Source organism: Corvus kubaryi, unplaced genomic scaffold (assembly GCF_017639235.1).
Source record: "Corvus kubaryi isolate FWS band 111438036 unplaced genomic scaffold, C.kubaryi_AGA036_p1.0 69, whole genome shotgun sequence".
NCBI lineage: Eukaryota > Metazoa > Chordata > Aves > Passeriformes > Corvidae > Corvus > Corvus kubaryi.
In genome coordinates, this window is record NW_024582057.1 from 5,537,391 (window position 1) to 5,556,382 (window position 18,992).

The 18,992-nt window shown below is 39.6% G+C and overlaps 1 protein-coding gene across 1 annotated transcript in view; it reads left to right on the forward strand.

Annotated features, from left to right (window-relative positions):
• LOC121674639 overlaps positions 1 to 18,992 on the forward strand; it is a 164,784-nt gene that overhangs the window by 23,697 nt on the left and 122,095 nt on the right. The window contains exons 6-7 of the mRNA XM_042049144.1: positions 2,665 to 2,837; positions 16,805 to 16,869. Of these exons, the coding sequence (XP_041905078.1) occupies positions 2,665 to 2,837; positions 16,805 to 16,869 (238 nt within the window). The remainder of the gene's footprint in view (positions 1 to 2,664; positions 2,838 to 16,804; positions 16,870 to 18,992) is intronic.

Sequence of the window (18,992 nt, forward strand, 5' to 3'; positions counted from 1 at the left end):
CTTAAAAGGCAACATTGGTTGTTTGTTTTTAAAGATATATATGTTTTTTACTTCGCATTTTTGCCAATGTGAGATTGTGATCCATGCACATTTTAGATCATGATATGTGAGCACCATAAAAAATTATTTCTATTGTATTGTTCTTTGGCAAGAACCAAAAAACTGAAGTGCCAAGTTTTGCAGAATTTTAGTTGTCTGAAATTGGCGCATGAACCTTTGGCACTGAACTTTTTAGATACAATTTGTACACAGTTTTCTAGAACCAGGTAGCCAAAATTATTTTTCCACGTGGACTTTGTTGCAGTTTTATGCATTCAAACCCATTCTGCTGCTGAACGTGCCCTTTAAATTATCATCTCAGCATATAACCTGCTGCTACCTGATGGACAAACACAGGAGTAAATGAAGTCACAAGCAGCCAAGATAAGACCAGAGAGATTGTTTTATTTACAGCCCAGCATCTGCAAATACAGCCTGTGCTGAAGTGATTTAAGCTACAAGGAAAGCATGACTCGCAGGGTTAAGTACATCCAAGGCAATGAAAACTTTTGACGCCCATGCTAACAATTTCAAGCAGCAAGTTTTTACTTAGTTTATCAATCCATTAATGAATTTTCAGCCATTTCATCCTCTCTGTACAAAGTAGTAGAATTTTTAACACCGGCTACTTTTGTACGGCAAGGGTTTGGTTGCTTTGTTTTGGTCAAGTATTGCTCTGGGACATCAGCTTGGTCCTCCAACCTGTCAATCAGTTCAAGCAAGGACCAACCTGATGCTGAACAAGTTTGAGAAGTTTCTTTGCAAAGCCACTGTGGAAGGAATAGATCAGCTGAACTAGCCCTGTTCTCTCCGTGTTTCTGACTCAGACAAAAGGACAACTGTGCTTAAATGAGCATATGTATATTTTAATGAAATATTTTTCAAATCTAAATTGTAATTTATCTCTGTATTTTTCTCAACTGCTTTCCCCAAAAAGGGTTTTGAAAATGTTCTCTCTCTTCTTTTGCTCTTTTTTGACAAAACTTGTGCTAATGAGTCCAGTGTCTTCCACCAAAAGTGAGTTCGCTTGATACGATTCCTCACAAAAATAAGAAGTACAAAGAAGAAAAAGTGTGTTTTGATGAATTGCTTCAGGTTTATCTTTCTGAACAAAATTGTTTTATTCCGTTTTGACTATTGCTCTATCCTGAGACAGGAATCTACTGACATCCCAGGATGTAAACTTGCAGGGCTCCTGGGAAAGCAGTAAAGCAGCTGATTTATACCAGCTGAGCATATGGCCCGTTGTGTACAACACAGCATCAAGGGGAACAAGCGATGCTCCATCTTCTGCTTTTGGCAATGTTTCTTTTTCCTGTGCTTCCTGGGTTTTCTCTCTCCTCGCCAAACCCTTAATATTACAGTAAATTTAAATGTAAATATTTTTTTGTTTCTGCAGTTAATAGTTGTAGGTCAAATCACTTTTCATTAGGCTTGTAAAGTGCTACATGAAGAGATGTGTACCCTAAGGTAATGGTTTGAGTTGTTTATATCTACTGTACATTTCCCCCAACATGATTTTGAATTGTATCCTGTTGTAATTAAATAGAAAACCCACCCTGCTTCCTGTGTGTTGGTGGCACCGAGGTGATTTAAGTACTCGGGAGGCTCAACAATTAAAATCATTAAACAACGAGTAGTGAGCAAAACTGGAAATGTTAATAGCCTTAGTTTTATCTTTCCTTTTCTGGTCTTCATTAGAGAATGAAAGACTTCAAAGGAGATTGAGGAAAAAAAACTCTTTTAACTGCTTTCATGTCGTAGGATGGACAAAAAGAAGCAAATAACTAGATATGGCAATTTCTTCAAGAGATAGGCACAGAGAACTATAAAAGCTTACACACAGAAGTATGAAGCAAGAAAGATAGTCAGATGTGGGCAATCTGATATCTGTTGTTTTTTAGTGATCCTAACATGGGGACATGAGCAAAAATACTTGTCATTATTTATGACCCAAACTAGTATTAGTACTATAGCAGATATCAAGGAGAAGATCTAATTTTTTAAACATAGCATGATCAATTAAACTGAAAAAAGACAAAGTTTCTCTTTAGGGCTGACTTTATGAGTGGGATTTATTTTTATTTATGTGAGGCATGTGCTCTTTGGTTGTGCATACGTCACTGCAGTGAAAACAGGGGAATGTTGTGGGTGAGAGCAGAACCGGACCCAATTAATTAGGCAGGAGCTGCACACATACACCTTGGGGGAGGAATCCAATCATTTGGGGTGAGTTGAAAGGAAGATGCAATGCTTGGTGTGGCTCCACCTAAAACTCCCATTCAATTGCAGTTATTATGTCTCTTCCTCAAGAAGGAAAGCCAAAGTTGTTCCAAGTCCTAGTCCCTTTAACATTTACAGGTCAGCAAAGTGTCCATGGAAATGTAGAGCATGCATTTTAAAAAGTACCTAAGGAACAAGCTGCACATGCTAAATTTGTACCTGAATTTCGATGTTGCACTTGAGAACAGTTTTCCTGGTACTGGCGCTGGGCACCAGTCAGTTGTGTTACTGATGCTGTTTCTTACTTGAAGTGTTGGTGGGACAAACATATTAACCGAGAAGGTAGTAACCAGTGAATGAACTCCCATTTGCTGAGAGATAATCTGTCACTTTTGTTTCCAGCAGCCCATGTCGTCAGTGAAGATTTCCCGGACGCTGTAATGCCTGTCAGCTCCAGTAAGGCATGTGACCTTCACAAGGAGCTTGAAGATGAAGAGATTCCTCCATATATCGAACAGTTTGAGAGAGATGTTCAGGATGACATAATTCTGCTTGGCAGGCTTTCACTGGAACAGGTCAGAGTTAAGAACTATAAGACAATTTTATCGCTTGCTTCATAACATGATGCTGGCTTGTTAACCTTGTACACCCCAATTCTATTTCTCTGCCTGGCGATACATATATTGAAAGAGGAAAGGACAACCATTGTCGTTGGCATGCTTTATGTGACTGGCACTTTGCTAAGATAACAGCAGGACCTTTATCTTTGTCTCCATTTCAATGTGAATAAAAATAGATTGCCTTCGTTGCTTCTTTCCTAAATAGTGGAGGATCTCTGACTGCTATGTAGTAATATTGCAATTGAGTTTCAATCAAGAGACTAAGTCTAGGACATCTCTCTCTGCCACATTTAACAGAGGCATATTCATCAGTGAGCAAGTTCGGATTGGAGCCCAGGGAGGATTTATGTAGCAATGTTCATTGTACAAAGGATAAGATAATTCCCCTGTTATAAATCTGTTATGTTTTTCAGGGTGGCAAAGGTTTTCTTTTTGTCATTTGTAGCATAAAGAGACAGGTTCTGGTTCATGTTGACAAAGGCACAAGTTTGCAGGGCTGAAATGGTACTTGTGGGCACCTAATGACCATTTGTCCCTTTGAAAAATCTCATACTAAGACTAGAGGACAGGAAGAGAGATTAATTGATGAATCTATCATTTTTAATTAGTAACATGAGAACAGCACACTGGCTCTGATGGGCTTAAAATAGGTTATCCAGTGACTGATGGTGATCTAAGCTTTCTTTTATTTTCAGGGGAAGTTTTTAGGTTTTTTTTTTCTCACTGCAGAACTAAACCTTATCATTGCCTTCTGCATGATGGTGAGGGACACCATCTTCCTTACTGCTTTCCTCTAAATCCTGTGTCTATATTTCAGTCCTTCTGACTTTTTTATAACTGGATGCATCATGCATGGAAGGAGGTATGGGTAATACTGTTCAGAGAACATGAAATAGAAGGGAAACGTGAGGGAAAAGGACTCAGATGGTACTAAGAACCTCATCTGCCTCAATGGACTGATGGAGTATGGTACTGGCAATAGGTGAACAGAAAGTGCTGCACCTTTCCAGAAGGTTACAATATATTGAGAGCTCGCACTTTAACTATGTTTGGACTATCCAGATGCTCCCAAATCTTCATGAGGCTCTGTTACACCTGAAGGAACACAATAGGTGTGTCAAAACTTTGTTTACCCTCCCTCTAAACATGGTCACATGGCTGATTATCTTACTTGGATTCTTTTTGGAGGTGCTCAGCAGAGTTTGTTTCCTAGGCAGAAGCAATATATCTGGTCACCCCAAAAACAACATTCTGCTTTTTAACTGACAGCTACATATGTGAATTTACATGTAATACAATATAATACTGCCTTTCTTCCTTATATTAGTCCAAAAGAAAGAAAATCCTCATTTAATGTGATCGATTGAGATGGTCTACCATGAGTTTTCAGAGAGGGACTCATTCTTTACTTTGCAACAAAGACGTCTTGAATGCTCATGTCTTCTGTCCATTCAACTCACACATCTCTAACTTCAGGTTTTCTTACCCTCTCAAGGAATTTAGTCCCACTGACATGGTATGAGCTGTCATATGTGCATCCAGAAATACAGAGTGTAAGAAGAGGATCACTGTAAAATCTGTATCGCCTTCTAGATCACAGATCTATATGTCCATCCCTTCCTTGAAAGCCTACAGAAATGGTGTATTCAGTCCCTTTGGACGGAACATGGAAGAGGTGACATTGGAAGTAGATGCTGCAAACGTCATGTCATTGTATTGGGTTTATGTGGACAGGTTTTGGTGTTGGGGGGGGAGTAGGCGGTGCTACAGGGGTGCCTTCTGTGAGAAGCTGCCAGAAGCTCCCCCCACATCTAGCAGAGCCTATCCCTGGTGGCTTCAAGATGCACCCAACACTGGCCAAGGCTGGGCCAATTAGAAATGGTGGTAACACTGCTGTGAAAACATATTTAAAAAGAAAAAAAAGGCAAGCCATAGCACAGCTGTAATTGCAGCCAGAGAAAAGCAGTGAGAATATGTGAGAGGAACAGCCCTGCAGACACCAAGGTCAGTGGAGAAGGAGGGGGAGGAGGTATTCCAGGCACCAGAGCAGAGATTCCCCTGCAGTCCAGGGTGCAGACCATGGTGAAGCCACTGTCCCCCTGCTGCCCATGGAGGACCATGGGGATGCAGAGATCCACCCGCAGCCCACAGAGGAGCCCCACGACAGAGCAGATGGATGCCTGAGAGGAGGCTGTGATCCTGTGGGAGGCCCATGCTGGGACATGGAGGTCCTGGCAGGAACCTGCAGACCCATAGAGAGGAACCCGTGCTGCAGCAGGTTTCCTGGTAGGACTTGTGATGTGGGGAATGGACACTGGAATAGCTTGTCCTTAAAGGACCACACTGTGTGAAAGAGTGACCCATACTGGAGCAGTTTGTGGAGAGCTGTTGCCATGGGCTGGACTCACACTGAAGATATTCATGGAGAATTGTCTCCCGTGGGAGGGACCCCATGCTAGAGCAGGGTAAGGACTCTCCCTTAGCAGGGTCAGGAACATCCTGTGATATTCTGACAGTAACCCCCACTCTCCATGTCCCTGGGCTGCTGTAGGGAGGAGGCAGAGCTGGGAAGGAGGGAAGGCTGGAAGGAAGGTGTTTTTAAGGCCTTATTTTATTTCTCATTATCCTGCCCTGAATTTGTTAGTAATAAATTCAATTAAAATTTCTAATTCTAGCCTGTTTTGCCAGTGATGGTCTTTAGTGAGTGATCTCTCCTGGTCCTTATCTCAACCCATGAACCCTTCACTACCTTTTCCCTCCCCTGACCTTCTGCAGAGGGGAGTGAGAGAGGGCTTTGGTGGGTACCTGGCATCCAGCCACGGTCAACCCACTACTGTCATATTGGTATTCAAAGACCTCTAGCAATAACGCGAGCATGCTAATTCTTGTTTAATTGATCTTCTTTATTCTTTAATGGACATCTTTACTCTTTGATCTGTGGGTATACCCTGCAGCACTGCAGTGTTGATGCCTTTCCACAACTGCTACAGGTTCATTGTTTGCTGCCATGGTCCTCAGAATCTGTTGCTGACGACTTTGGGATGCTTCCAGCTTTCATTACTTGAATATATGTTTATTGGTTTGTAAAACTCTTTACTTTTGTGCATGGCATTTACTTCTTATTCAGTAGCAAAAAACCCTTCCCTTCTTTCTGCAGGTTTAGTGAGTAGCAGATGTACTTTAGCCAGCATAATTTATGATTAGTTAATTTAATCTGCCATAATGACATAAAGTGAGCCTGAAACAAGCTTCCATCAATTTTGCCATTAGAGGTAGCATAATATTTTCAAATGTCTACAAAACTGAGCCATTAACCCTTGGGCTGAGTAAGGAAGTCTAACAGACATCTCTTTCACATTCCTTTGTTTTGACAATATAAAAAAAACCCCATGTGAGCCCAAGGGTTAAAAATACCAGGTGAGAGTTTACAGTACATGAGATCGGTTTTATAGGTGAGGTTCAGAAACACACTGGAGTTGCTGCTGTTTCTTTTTAGGCTGCCAAATATTCTCTCCAATGAGGCTCCTGATTTACACTGGAGCGTTGCTGGAAGCACTGGCATGAAAAGGATAGCTATGTATCAACTATCTATCCCTTAGTTTATTGTTTTTCTTTGCTTGTAACATTACAAAAAATGGGTTTAAACAGCAGCTCGGCGTGTGAGATGACCATGATTGAAAGCTTTTGAAAGGGCAGATGCATTTTTCAAAATAATAGTTTTTGAAAAAAGGGTTTATGATAGATTTTAGGTCTGGAACTTTAGGCTGTATTGTTCTTACTTCATATTCTGTTTTGTAAATGCAAAAACTGAGAGTTGAGTTTGGCAAGAAATGCATAAGGGGAGATCTGCTAGATTCTTGTAAAGAAAGCATTAAGCATATGTCAATGTTCTGTTAACAAACACATTAAAGAATATTAAATTTGGAAAGCAGTGCTGTTTTGTGTAGGCTGCCATTTAGATCCAAGGATTTCAAAGACCCCAATGACACTAGCTTTCAATAAAGAAAAATAAATTCTGTTGCAAGAAAATCATAACTTAGGACTGTGTTGTGGTAGAAACTGAGCAGGTACAACCAAGGCTGGATATTCAGAGTGCCACAGAGTTCCACCCATAAGCATGTGTCCCTGCATTGTCTCATGACAATGCAGGGACACATGCTTATGGGTGGAACCTGATCTTACAGGGCAGAGAAATATGCAAGGAAATACCTGAAATAATGCTGACTTACCACGTTTGCTTAAGGATTGGGTGCTCTCAAAACATGACAGACTGCTGAAGATGGCGGAAACAGCATTGATTGGGGCGAGATTGCACTTGATGGGCTTTTGGCAACGTAATCTTGCTATATGTTAATTTAAATGCCATAGAAATATACCAGCTCTAGGATTTTCAGCTGTTTCTGAACTGAGACAATAAAAGTGACTACTCGGTTTTATGTAGGTTCTCTCAAAAGAAAAATAAATAATGGGGTAACAGAAAGGATCAGTACTGCCTCCCAAGCCAAGAATATATTTCTTGTTTGTCCACCCTCCTCCTGTAACTTGGTCAGTATTCTTTACCAGGGTAATTGGTTCACAGTCTCTGTCTCTCTATCAGTTTCAGCTGCTACATTTAGCCCCCTGTGCAGGGCATAGCACCTTGCAGGACTTGATCATCATCACTATATAATCAGTTTTGATCCATGACCTCAATGTGAATTACTCAAGAGCCTCTGAAAGTAAAGTGCAAGTTTTGCTCTCCGGTACCAGTGGTTGAGTTATAGCAGTAAGAAATGAGCTATTTGTTGCAGGTGGATAGTAATAAAATGTTGTCTTTCATCAAAAGATTTACATTTTGGTTAAACAAAAGTTAGTGCCTCAGGGCATTAGATCTAATACTCTTACAGGGTCATTATCATCACTGCTCTGACTCCTTGCCAAGTCACAGAGATCAATTTATGTGATGATGGAGAGATCAGTTTGCCTTTCATTAACAGTGGATAGAACATGGGTAAAATTTGGTACTATGTAAGATGGTAAATTTACTCTCCAATCATGAATTTAACCAGTGGGATCAGACCTCAGTGATATAAAATACCAATGCACATTTGCTTGCATGTTCTCTACCCCACTGAATAATACTGTCATAGAATTGTATCATGGAATGATTTGGGTTGGAAGTGACCTGAAAGGTTGTTTATATCTTGATGATTCCTGCAGACCTCCCCTCATCAAAGCTTTAGCCTAGTAAGCATTGTACAGTCCGTTCTGAGTATAATACTTGTGGGAATATGTGCACCTAAGAGCAGTGCAGAGTGGAAGGTGACTTTTCCTCAGCAGAAACCTACTTTTTGACATTTACCAAGAATTTAAATGAATGTCATGTGCAAATGAGTTGGGGTGGGGATTTTTTCCTTGTTTGTTTGTTTTCTCTCTTTTTCTTTTCTTTTTTTTTTTTTTTTCTTCTGGGGATTACAGGTCAAGAATACAAAAGCTGGCAATGTTTAATTTACACCATGTCTTAAAAGTGGGTGACTTCATTTTAGGCAAGCTACCTATATGCTACACTCATTATTTGACTGTCAAAGCATTTCTACAGTCAGTTACTATAATGGTTTTCATTTCATTTGTGTGATATAGTAGGAATTATGGGTATGTTCTTTAGCACATAATTTTCTTTTGAAATCTATCATTAGGCTGAGCTCATTGAATTCATTATAGTTCTACCAGGTAAGCTGCTCGTAGACTTGCGAAAAAAATTTTAAAAATCACTGAAACCTATGTTTGGGGGCAAAAACCAAAATGTGAACTTCCCAATGGTTGGGATATTGGGTTTCTGTCCCTTGGACTTCTGATTTTCTGCTTAGAGAGAGTCTGTGGCCCTCAGGTGTGTGTCAGCACCCACTCAGCAGACCCATAGTCTGATGTAGAAGCCATATAAGTACCTAGGGGACTTCTCTACCCTGGAGGCTGGTAAACTGAGATTTCTAAATATCTTTGTACTATCAGGCTTTCTCCTGCTTCCTCAGATGGAAGCCTGGGAACTTTCCAAATTTCTAAGGTTCCTACCTCATTGCTCCTGGACACTCAGATATGCACTTTTTTTTTTTTTAAGAAGTGGGGGGATTGAAGGGGGAGCATGGAAATTAACAAAAACCATAAGCAAAATCATGGAAAATATGTGCTATATATTTGTAAATAGTCTGTCAGAATACCCACAATATTGCTACAGCTGTTCTTTTAAATTGTAATACTTTTTTGATTGCTTTGTTCAGGGATTATATGAGTTTCATTTAAGTAAATATTTAAACGGAAGTAATGAAATTCTTCCATATTTCCTAGGTTTTTCACTAAAAATGAATTAACTTAGTTTTTACTGTGTCCCTTCACACTTTAAGATCAGAGGGGCAATTAAAGAACTGAAGTAATTCTTGATATTCTGTTGATCTGGAACAATGATTCCTACAGCTGCTATAAATGATGATACTGCATTTGCTGCTGCTTAAGCTAATCTGACTGGTCAGCTCTCTGGCTCATTATCCAACTATAAACTCCAGTAAGGAAGTCCATTTCTATGGTTCAATAAACAGAAGCAATTGGAAAGATTCTTCAAAGAGAATTAGTGATTGACAAGTCCTGATGAAGTTTAAGAGACTTCATCAAGTATGGAACACCTGTTAAAAGAAACAGAACTCAGATGAGGATTGTAAGGAAAGAGTCAGCATTACTGATGAATAGAGGCACAAATCTGCAAAAAATAAGTACAATAAAACCAAATTTTTAGCTGCTCATGTATTCTCCAGAATGATTTTCCCCCCAGGGTTGTTTGATTTGTATTTTTAATACATTTGGAGCCAAACTGTAATCACAGGTGTAGCTAAGTCTACCTTTGGTTAGCTTTTATGACAAGGGGACTCCTTAGCAGCATTAATAGACTGCACAGATTTTGAGCTGCAGATAAAGGAATTGCTCTAAATGCTGGAACATTTTGTTTCTGCAGTCTTACAATAGAGCTGAATTTGCTGAGTGGAACCTGTGCTGTACAGTACATCTGACCTTTGCTTCATAGAACAGGTGAAGAAGAACCAGACCTCTGGAGCCTGTCTAGTCCAGCCTCCTGCTCTTGAGATGTATTGGGTTTTTCATGTGTAACCTGACTTTTTAAGGGCTTTGGAGTTCACATCCGTTTGCTAGTGGGAAATATAACCAGGTAGTCTGTAAGTTGAGAGATGTTGAAATACTCTGAAAGAGAGTCCAGTTGCATTGCATGCATGCTTATTTATTTAGTACAAAGCTGAAAAAATCGTCACTGTTGTTCAGCCTGCTGGCAACCCCTTAGCACACTTGGTTTCTCATTACTGTGTCAGACCCTTAAACAAGATGCAGTTTTCAGGACTAGGTGGTTATGATGAGAATATATAATAAAGTTAACATGTTCACTCAAAGGCATGTCAGCACAATAGGATGTTATTATACAGTTGGTCATATCAGGATTCAAATCAGAGAAGGATCTCAGCTGAATATGTGAAACAATTTCTTTTCAGCAGACACATGGAGCAGGATGTGGGCTTGCAGGAGGAGGTCTGTTTGTTACAGAGAAAAATCATTGGGCATGGCAACTCATCATTGCCACTGTTGTATTTAAGACAATCATACAGCAAACTGTACTTAAAGTGTTTTTTCCCTCTCTTTAATTTTCATATATTAATTGTAAGTGAATTTCTCTCTTAATTATAATATGTTCAAATGTGTCTGCACACTTGGAACAGAAGATGAAGCGAAAGGCAGTATAAATGGAAGTTATTGGATAAAGTCTGTACTTTTAGATTACAATTATAATGGAGGCAGATTTGTGAAGTAATGCTTTATTGACAGTCAAAAAAAAGAACAGGGACTCAGAAAGATGAAATAGACTGTAACCTCTGACCCGAACATGATTTTTTTGGGCAGCTGTAACAAGCAAATTTGTTGCCATAACTCAAGTTTTTCCAATCTGCAAAACAGACCTAAAATTAGATACCTGCTTTGTGGAAGAGTAAGAGGATTAAAGGAGTAAAGTTTCATGAAGGAATTTGAAAAGGCTTTACAAATAATGAAAACATTCTGTTCTGAAATTGACAAACATTTTTAAATTGAAGATGAATGGGGGAAAACCACAAAAAAAGTTTCAATGCTTCCGATTGGTATTTCCTTTCAGTTTCCCTTCAGTTGTTTGTGTCCCGATTTGCTGTACGCATCCAGAAAACAGAAAGGTTGTAAAATGCTGAAGTTCACTACATGGCTTATGAACACTTTTTTCTTTTCCATTGTTAATGTAAACTATTAATTTTAGATCTATAGATTGGCATAGTTCACTCTGGTTTTCACTGGCATCACTCATGCTACATGGCTTTATACTGGAGGGAATGTGTTCCCTAATAAATAGTGGTTCGTGTCTTCCATCATATCTTGTTAGCATATTCCATTATATCTTACTGTTTAGGCTAAATGTGCCTGAATCTTCTCAGCAGCTGGTGATTTCTAGGCTAATCTGGAGCCATCTGAACTTGTGGAACTTTGACAGGCTAAGATGTTTCTGCTTAAAGTCTGTTAATCAGTGCCAAATGGCATTTCAGCATTACATATTTTCAGTTCTCGGCTATGGTAGTCAGACATTCTTATAAATGACCTTGCATTCACTTACAACAGTCTCTGGATTTTGATGAGGATACCAAAGGTTTATGACCTTGCAGCTACATCTTCTCAACTGTGAAATAGGAAGCATCTGAAGGAATACCTGGTGGTTCTGAAGAAACTACGGGTGAACTCTCTGTGAACAGCAAGACAGAAATGAGAAGAGTGAGTTCTCTGTTTTGAGGCTGGAGAGGCAAAATTTTTGTTTTGCAGAAGTTGGGTAGCTCTGCAGCAGACATCTCTCCAGAGTTTTCTCATTGCATCTTAAGCAAAGTGATTCAAGTTCTTTTAATTTGTTAGTGCTATCAGCTTGAATCAAAACCCTGAATGAAAACATCTCTGAGTTTTGAGGAAATTCAGGTCCTTGTTTATCACACCTACTTTACAGCTGGATCTAGTTTCCATATCTGTTCAAAATTAGTGTCTTTGATATATATGTCTTATAAAAGCATTCACGTTGGTAGCAGAATACTACTTTCCTCTGTTGACTGGTAGCTCGATTAGATGCATTGTTAGAGATAAAGCAGTGCTTTACAGATTTATCAGAATGATCAGCCCATAATGTTGCCACTAAATGTATCTGTATCACTCAGTGTAATAAGGCTGTAGCATGACTAAAGTAAATCTCACTGTGTTCTGCAGTATCGGTTTCAAAAGAGAGTTTGAATTCTGTTACAAAACACTCAATTGTCTAAGTTTTTAATTTGATTCTCATGAACAGAAAATTAATTTTCTATTTGAAAGGAAAGTCAATGAGGGTGTGCTTTGTTGTTTTTTCTCTTTCTCTTTAAAAAACATCTAAGAGTTTGTGGCACAGTTTTTGGCAAAGTGCACCATCGATAATACTTCCAGATGTCCAGAGTTTGGCACAACTTTACTTTCTGGTTTGTGGCCATCTCCTTGACAAGGTCACACAAATTCCAACAGGTAATGGGGAGTGCAATTTTCAGAGCAGGTCTTATCCAGCTACTGGAGTCTTTGCTTTCAATGGAGGGCACTCATTTAACTTACCTCTCCATGCCTCCCTTCCATGCCATCTCTCTATAGTTAACGTGGAGCAGATAAGCTCCTTAGAATTTCAATTTGCCTGAAAAGAATGTTAACTTTTCTTGCAATGTTTTTTTTTTTGTTCATCTCAAATGCTTCTTCATTTTTTACTTATTTTGTGGTATAACAGTGCATTAGATATTGAAATCACTGGGAGTGAATCTCCATGCAGCAGCCAGACTCTGAAGGAGGAGAACTAGGTGGCACCAGTGGGACTAGAGATCTGGGCTTTGTTTCTAGTCCTGCTAATAATTTGCTTGGTGAGCTCTCCCCTCTCCCATCCATAAAAATGGAGTGGGCAGGATTTCCATCACTGAAAAACATTTTAGGATGGAGAGATGGGAATTTTAAGTAAAAGCTTTTTTTTTGGCATCTGTTTACATCTAAAAAAAGACATCACTACCTTTACTGTGATGTACCAAAATATCTCAAGGACTGGAATGAAGGAGAAGGACCAGCTCTACATGTGGGATTGCTGTGGGCTGTGGGGGCTGCTGGAGACCCCACAGGTTGTGTCTCCATGCTGCCTCTGCTGCACCCTGACCTGGTGAGGAAGATTTGCAGGAAGATGGACCCCTACAGCACTACTTGCATGGAGTATGAATTTCACCAAGGCCAGTGCTCCACTGGCTGTTTTAAATTGCAATGGGATTACAGGATTACAGCCTTCTCATCACGGGGCTGTAATACCAGTGCTAGGACTGACCAAAAAAGGGGTGTGTGTGTGTGTGTAAATGTTTTCCCTAAATGCTTCATTTTTGCTGAACAATAAAAGCCAAATTGATTTTGCTTCAAAGCTTTGCTGAATTTTGTGGGCTTGTTTTCAAGAGGAAAGGATGTATTTGGGTGGGGTTTTGTTTAATTTTTTTCCAAATTGAAAAGTACTATACAACCAGGTCCTGCCATTTGTGAAGTAGTTTGATGCTGAAAATGACCAGTCAGCACTGATTCGTAGTGTTGAGTCAGGTTCTTGTCTTTGTAGAAACAATGTGCACCACTGTGTGTGTCAAGGCTGAGCCCAGACTGAAAGACCTTTTCAAGTCCTGCTCTTGACCACAGGCTCTGAAATCAGCAGATAGGCATAGGCCACTTGTGTAATTGGACCTCAAGACGGCTGATGAAGAAACCGAGAAAGACGTGTGAAGGAGCTGGCTCACAGCTAAAGCAGAGCCTGGTATCGGGATGGGGAGTAGGACAAAGTGGTGCTGTGATTGAGTCCTTCTGCCTTCAAACAACTCCCTGCTTTTCCCAGCACCTCCCAGACCAGCAGCTTGCAGATTTTAGCCGCTTATTTTCTGGAGGCGCCCGCAATGTCTATACAGACTTGAAGCTAAACCACATTTCATGCCTTCTCATTGGGAACGCCCTTTGTCAACAATGGGTTGTTGTCACAGTCTAGACAATGCTGGTGTCATGATGAGAAACAAGCGTCTTACTATGTGTGCCATGGTATAAGCCATTGAGAAAAAGCACTTGGTTTATTCCACTAAAGTTCTGATTCAAGGGATATTGCAGAAATGACTATTCCACGTTAAAAAAAAAAAAAAAAAAAAAAGTATATATATGGGTTGTTCTGTTTTTGAAAACTTACGCATTTTTTTCCTCTATTAAATTGCTTCCTGGTGATGGAAATGTCTGGTTTTTTTTTTTTTTTTCTACTGCATCTACTTTCCTTTAGCTTGCACACCCCTGAGGTAATTAGTGTAGGTTAAAATTTACATAACTGACTTTGGGGTTTTGCAAATACGAAAGATGGAAATTTATTCAAAGTGGTGAATAATTCATTTTAAAGCAAGTTTCCTGTTTTTTTAATCATGTAGAAGATGTATTACAGACTCATAGAGGTTTTCCGAGTAGGACCTTAAGCACTGAATTTTTGATATATTTTTTTTTCTTAGTATAGGTAAAGAAATATTAACCATGACTCATTGCACTTTTCCTGTTCAATAAGATTTGAATAAACTTAACAAATTTATTAGGTAGATGATAGAGCTTTTTAAAAATTATCATGACACACTGTGACAAATATTTTACTAGGATCCAGAAGAAATAGTTTTAAATCATATTCCCATTGCCACTTCAGAGGCAGAGATGGAAAACAGTGCAGTTCATACAGAGAAGCCTGATTCATATTTTCTTTTGAATATTCATTATTTAATTAAGATTAGGAAGATAAACAAGGGGATTGGACAGCTGTGTGAGTCTGGTAATAAAATAAATTTTTTTTTAATAAACTTCTTTACTACTGGCTCACTGTAAACCTGGAGTGGTAATGTCTGAATGTTGTTACAATGTTACGGCTACTTGATATTTTACATGAAGTGAGTTTACTATTTCATCTTATTTCTTAATCTAAGTGTCCACCTCAAAAACAGCTTTTACAGACATCACCAAGAGCTGCATCCAGGAGAAAAAATGTGAACCAAGCGCTATTCCAACTTTCTGAACTTTAGCTTTAACTGCCTCTGCCCAAAACTTAAAACCTCTTGAAATGTTCCCTGGTGACTGCAGCCCATTGGACTGCGGGAAGTGTCACAAGGTGGATCTCACAGCCCTAACCAGACAGCTACCGGCTCTGCTGGAGCAGAACTCCAGAGCAGAGCCAACTCCCAGCCCTTCCTGGGGAAGTGGTGTAGGTGGTGATTTAGCAGCCTGGGGAAGAAAATCTACGCCAGTGGGCATGTGAGAGAAACAGGCCCTGCTCCAGAAAGTCCTAGTAAATTTTAGCCAAAAGCTGCCCAGGAGCAGGAGGGCTTGGTTCTAACCAATGGAGCAGCATTGCCCGTGACACAATTGTCATATGGAGAAACAGAAGGTCTCATTTTGAGCTAGTTAGGTCATGTCACCTTTGTATTTATGTGTGATGCTTGACCTGCAGGATTTATAGCATCCATCTGAGGATCTCTGCTGGGACTGCCAACAAATCACACTGCTCTTTAAGGCAACCATGTTGTCTCTGCTTTAATTTTACGGGGTTAAAAAAGTTACATTAAAAGCTACATGCACTGGCTTTTGTTATTTTTGTCTGTTTTTACACTCTGACAATTTTCATTTTGGAAATAAGTAGGATGCTTTGCCTTAGTCTTCAACAGACATTTCCAAGCTTCCTTGAAAATAGCCAGAAATTTGTCAAAAAATTTAGAGATTTGGAAGGAAGGAGTGACTTTAGCAGCCAGATATGGAGTCCCCAATGGGGAATTTTTCTCCATTGACTATTGCATTGTCTCCCTACCAAAATGATTTTTTGCCTTTGAGGCTTGATGAGAGTAGAAGTGGAGCATAATTTCCCACTGTTCAGATGACAGATAGGGTACACAGTAGGACACCGCCTTCTGCATTGGTAGTGTTGTATTCACATTTTATGTTGGTCTCAGGGACACCAGTAGAAGATCCAGACATGAGAAATGTCCTTGAATATTCAGCAAGATCTCTGAACAGTGCAGGTCAGGGGGAAGAATTTTGTTTTTGTGAGTGTACAGCCCTCAGCAGTTATGGTTATGAGTTTTTGCACAGAGAACACAGCCTAATAGATGCTGATGCTAGCTTCTAGATGGAAAGACTTTTTCAGCTTGCTGTGCAAGAGAAAAATAACTTCAAGCCCTCCAGCTTCATGCTGGAGAGCTGCAGAACTGTTGGGGGAGAGGACTGCTCATGTGAGTTAGCCTCCCACACACTGTAACCTCCAAAAATGCCAGCCCTTCTCACCAAACATTTAAAAACCTTTGTGGTGAGACAAGAAAGACATCAGGATTTGGAGCAGATTTAAAGCAAGGCTTTAAGATGTGGCCTCTCTGGTCTATGCCTAACTGCTTTGTGTGCTGTTTTGTTGTGTGTGAGCAAACACACTTGCACATACATAAATGTATGTGTGCTTATGTATGACTGTGTGATTAGGTCTCATAATAATATGGACTGCAGGACACTACTGTGTACAAATATACATTGTACCAAAAAAAGCTTTTAAAACAAGACGAGAGTTCAGTTTCTCTTGGAAATAATGCAGTAAACGTGGCAAAACACACAGAAAAAAAGTTTTGGAAAAAAAGAAGAAATAAAGCAATGGTGGCTAAAATTCCTCATTGCTTCTGAAAAGCTTCAACCAGAAGACCTAAGGCAAACCTTTGGAAAATTGTATGTTTATGGCTTTTATTTTCATGTTATTTCTGTACACTTGGAAATAAATTTTGATTTTTCTTTTTCTTCTTGGCATGTGGGATTCAAAGCACAAGGGAGCTTCTCACCACAAGAAACAAAAGTGGAGAGCCAGGATTCATGAACTCTTTCAAAGGTATGTCAGATAAGGGCTACTTTGTACTTCCTTCTAATGTACTTTCCTTCTAAAGACCTTTCAGTGCTTTACAGATATTAATGAATGGAACTTCTCACAAACAAAGGACCTCAGGCCTAGAACAATTAAGCCTGTGCATTTGAAAGAGGTCTCTGTTTTGGATTACCTCTGTTTTCAGATACCCAGCTTGGGCTGTAATTTTTAAGTGCTATACACAGTACACTTCAAAAGGTGACCAAATGGCATCTTCCAGCATCCTTCATCCTTGCCTCTGAATCATGCTTAGAGGGTGAAGGAAATAGGAATTGGGGCAAAGTTTTTGTCATCAAGCTATACATGACCTTCAGATAAACACATGCATCAAATTGCCTGTAAAGAAATGAACGGAGGAAATAAATAACCCTCATGAAGAGAGCAAAGTAAACCATGTTCTGCTGTGACAGCTGATGAGCATGCTGCTGAGCACAGAAGAGGCCTAACTTCACTGATTAAGTTATTCTCTTCAATCTAATACACAGCCAAAGGAGGGAAAGGAGAAAAATGGTGCAACTAGGAAAGAGATCAAATGTGGTTATTTAAATGTTTGATGTTCAGTAATGAAAACTGCTTACCTTCATAATTGTGTATTAGCATCTAATAAAGGCAATAGATACAGTAGTTTAAAAGTAATAAAATCAACAACAAAGTGTATTTAATTTTAAATTGAATTGCAAGCAAATGGGTGTCCTAATGAACCCGTGTCAATGCAACTCTAACCAAATTAAGTGGAATAGTTTCCATCATGAGAAGCTAAGTAAGTACAAAGTTCCAAACAACTTCTCTCCTTGAGACGAATGCTTTAACTTCTCATATGTTTCAAATCTATGAATTAGCTAGGGCCATTAAAGAATTATCTTTTGTTACTTCTGTTTAGGACAGCTGGACCCAAGTTGATGAGATTGAAGCTCAGGGATAAAACTTCGAAGATGGTTGACCCTGTACTTCATGTATTCACTTCTTAGCACTTGAATCTTGTCTTATTTCTCATCAGTCCTGGCTTGGGCGAAATTTCAATGTACTTCATTGACACTAGCATCCACACAGGCCTTCCAGCTGATTCAGTTATTGCTGAGGAATTTCTGTGATACCTGCTTTGATTTTCTACTGTAGAGGAATCTGGAAAACAGTTTAACTATGAACCAGTAGTAATTTTACTGATATGAATTTATGAATATGTGTACATATTCAAAAGAAAAGAAAAAAAAAATAAGAAAGGTCTCAATACAAACTGATTTGTAGCAATGTGCCAGGATTTTGGAGGCAGGAGCATCTGTTTCAGAAGAGGGGAATTTGAACTATGTGTTACCTAAGTAGCATGTATGCATGAGTTGGGGATTTTTAGCATGATTGCAGAGTCTGTAATTTCTTGATAAAGAACCATGTTGATTTTTACAAATGTGGAGACTTGTGCAATCACCTAGGAGGCAAAGGAGGAAAATAGCAGTGAACACTGGTGTTGAATTTTTCAAAAGCAAGTTAGAAAATGCTGAAGGAATGCTTCAGAAGTTCAGTCCAGAGAAATATTGTTGGTTTTGAGTCTTGATTCTTCTCTTTCTTTCTTTTGTTCTTTTTTTTTTTTTTTGAACACCAAGTGATAACATTTTCTTCAATTGCTAAAAACTTAAATGAGTGCATTGCTTGGCAACCTAAGACAGCCTATTCTCTGATGCCTGTGTTGTAGACACCCAAGTCAGTCCTGCATTGCAACTGCACCTGATACAGTGATTTTTCCTTGGCTCCATGTGACTCCTCTCATTAAGCTGCAGGCAGTTCCCTTGACCTCCAGCGTGGCTCTGGGCTAGCCCTGAGCCATGAACAGCCTGCTCAGACTCCAGCCTCTGAGAGCCACCATGGCTTTGTCTGTGCCTGCCCCAGCTCCACCTGCAAGCATGGCTGAAGCATTGCCAGCACTGGCGTGACTGACTGACCCTCCCTGGCCTCCTAAAGCACATTGTAGAAGCTAGAGCTGATGTGTTTCAAAGCCAGCAGAGCATCTACAGATGTTTTTACTTAGGGTCAGTAATATTTAGATGCTGATGGCACTTAAAGGAATTACTCATGGTTCTCTGTCTGTTGAAAGATAG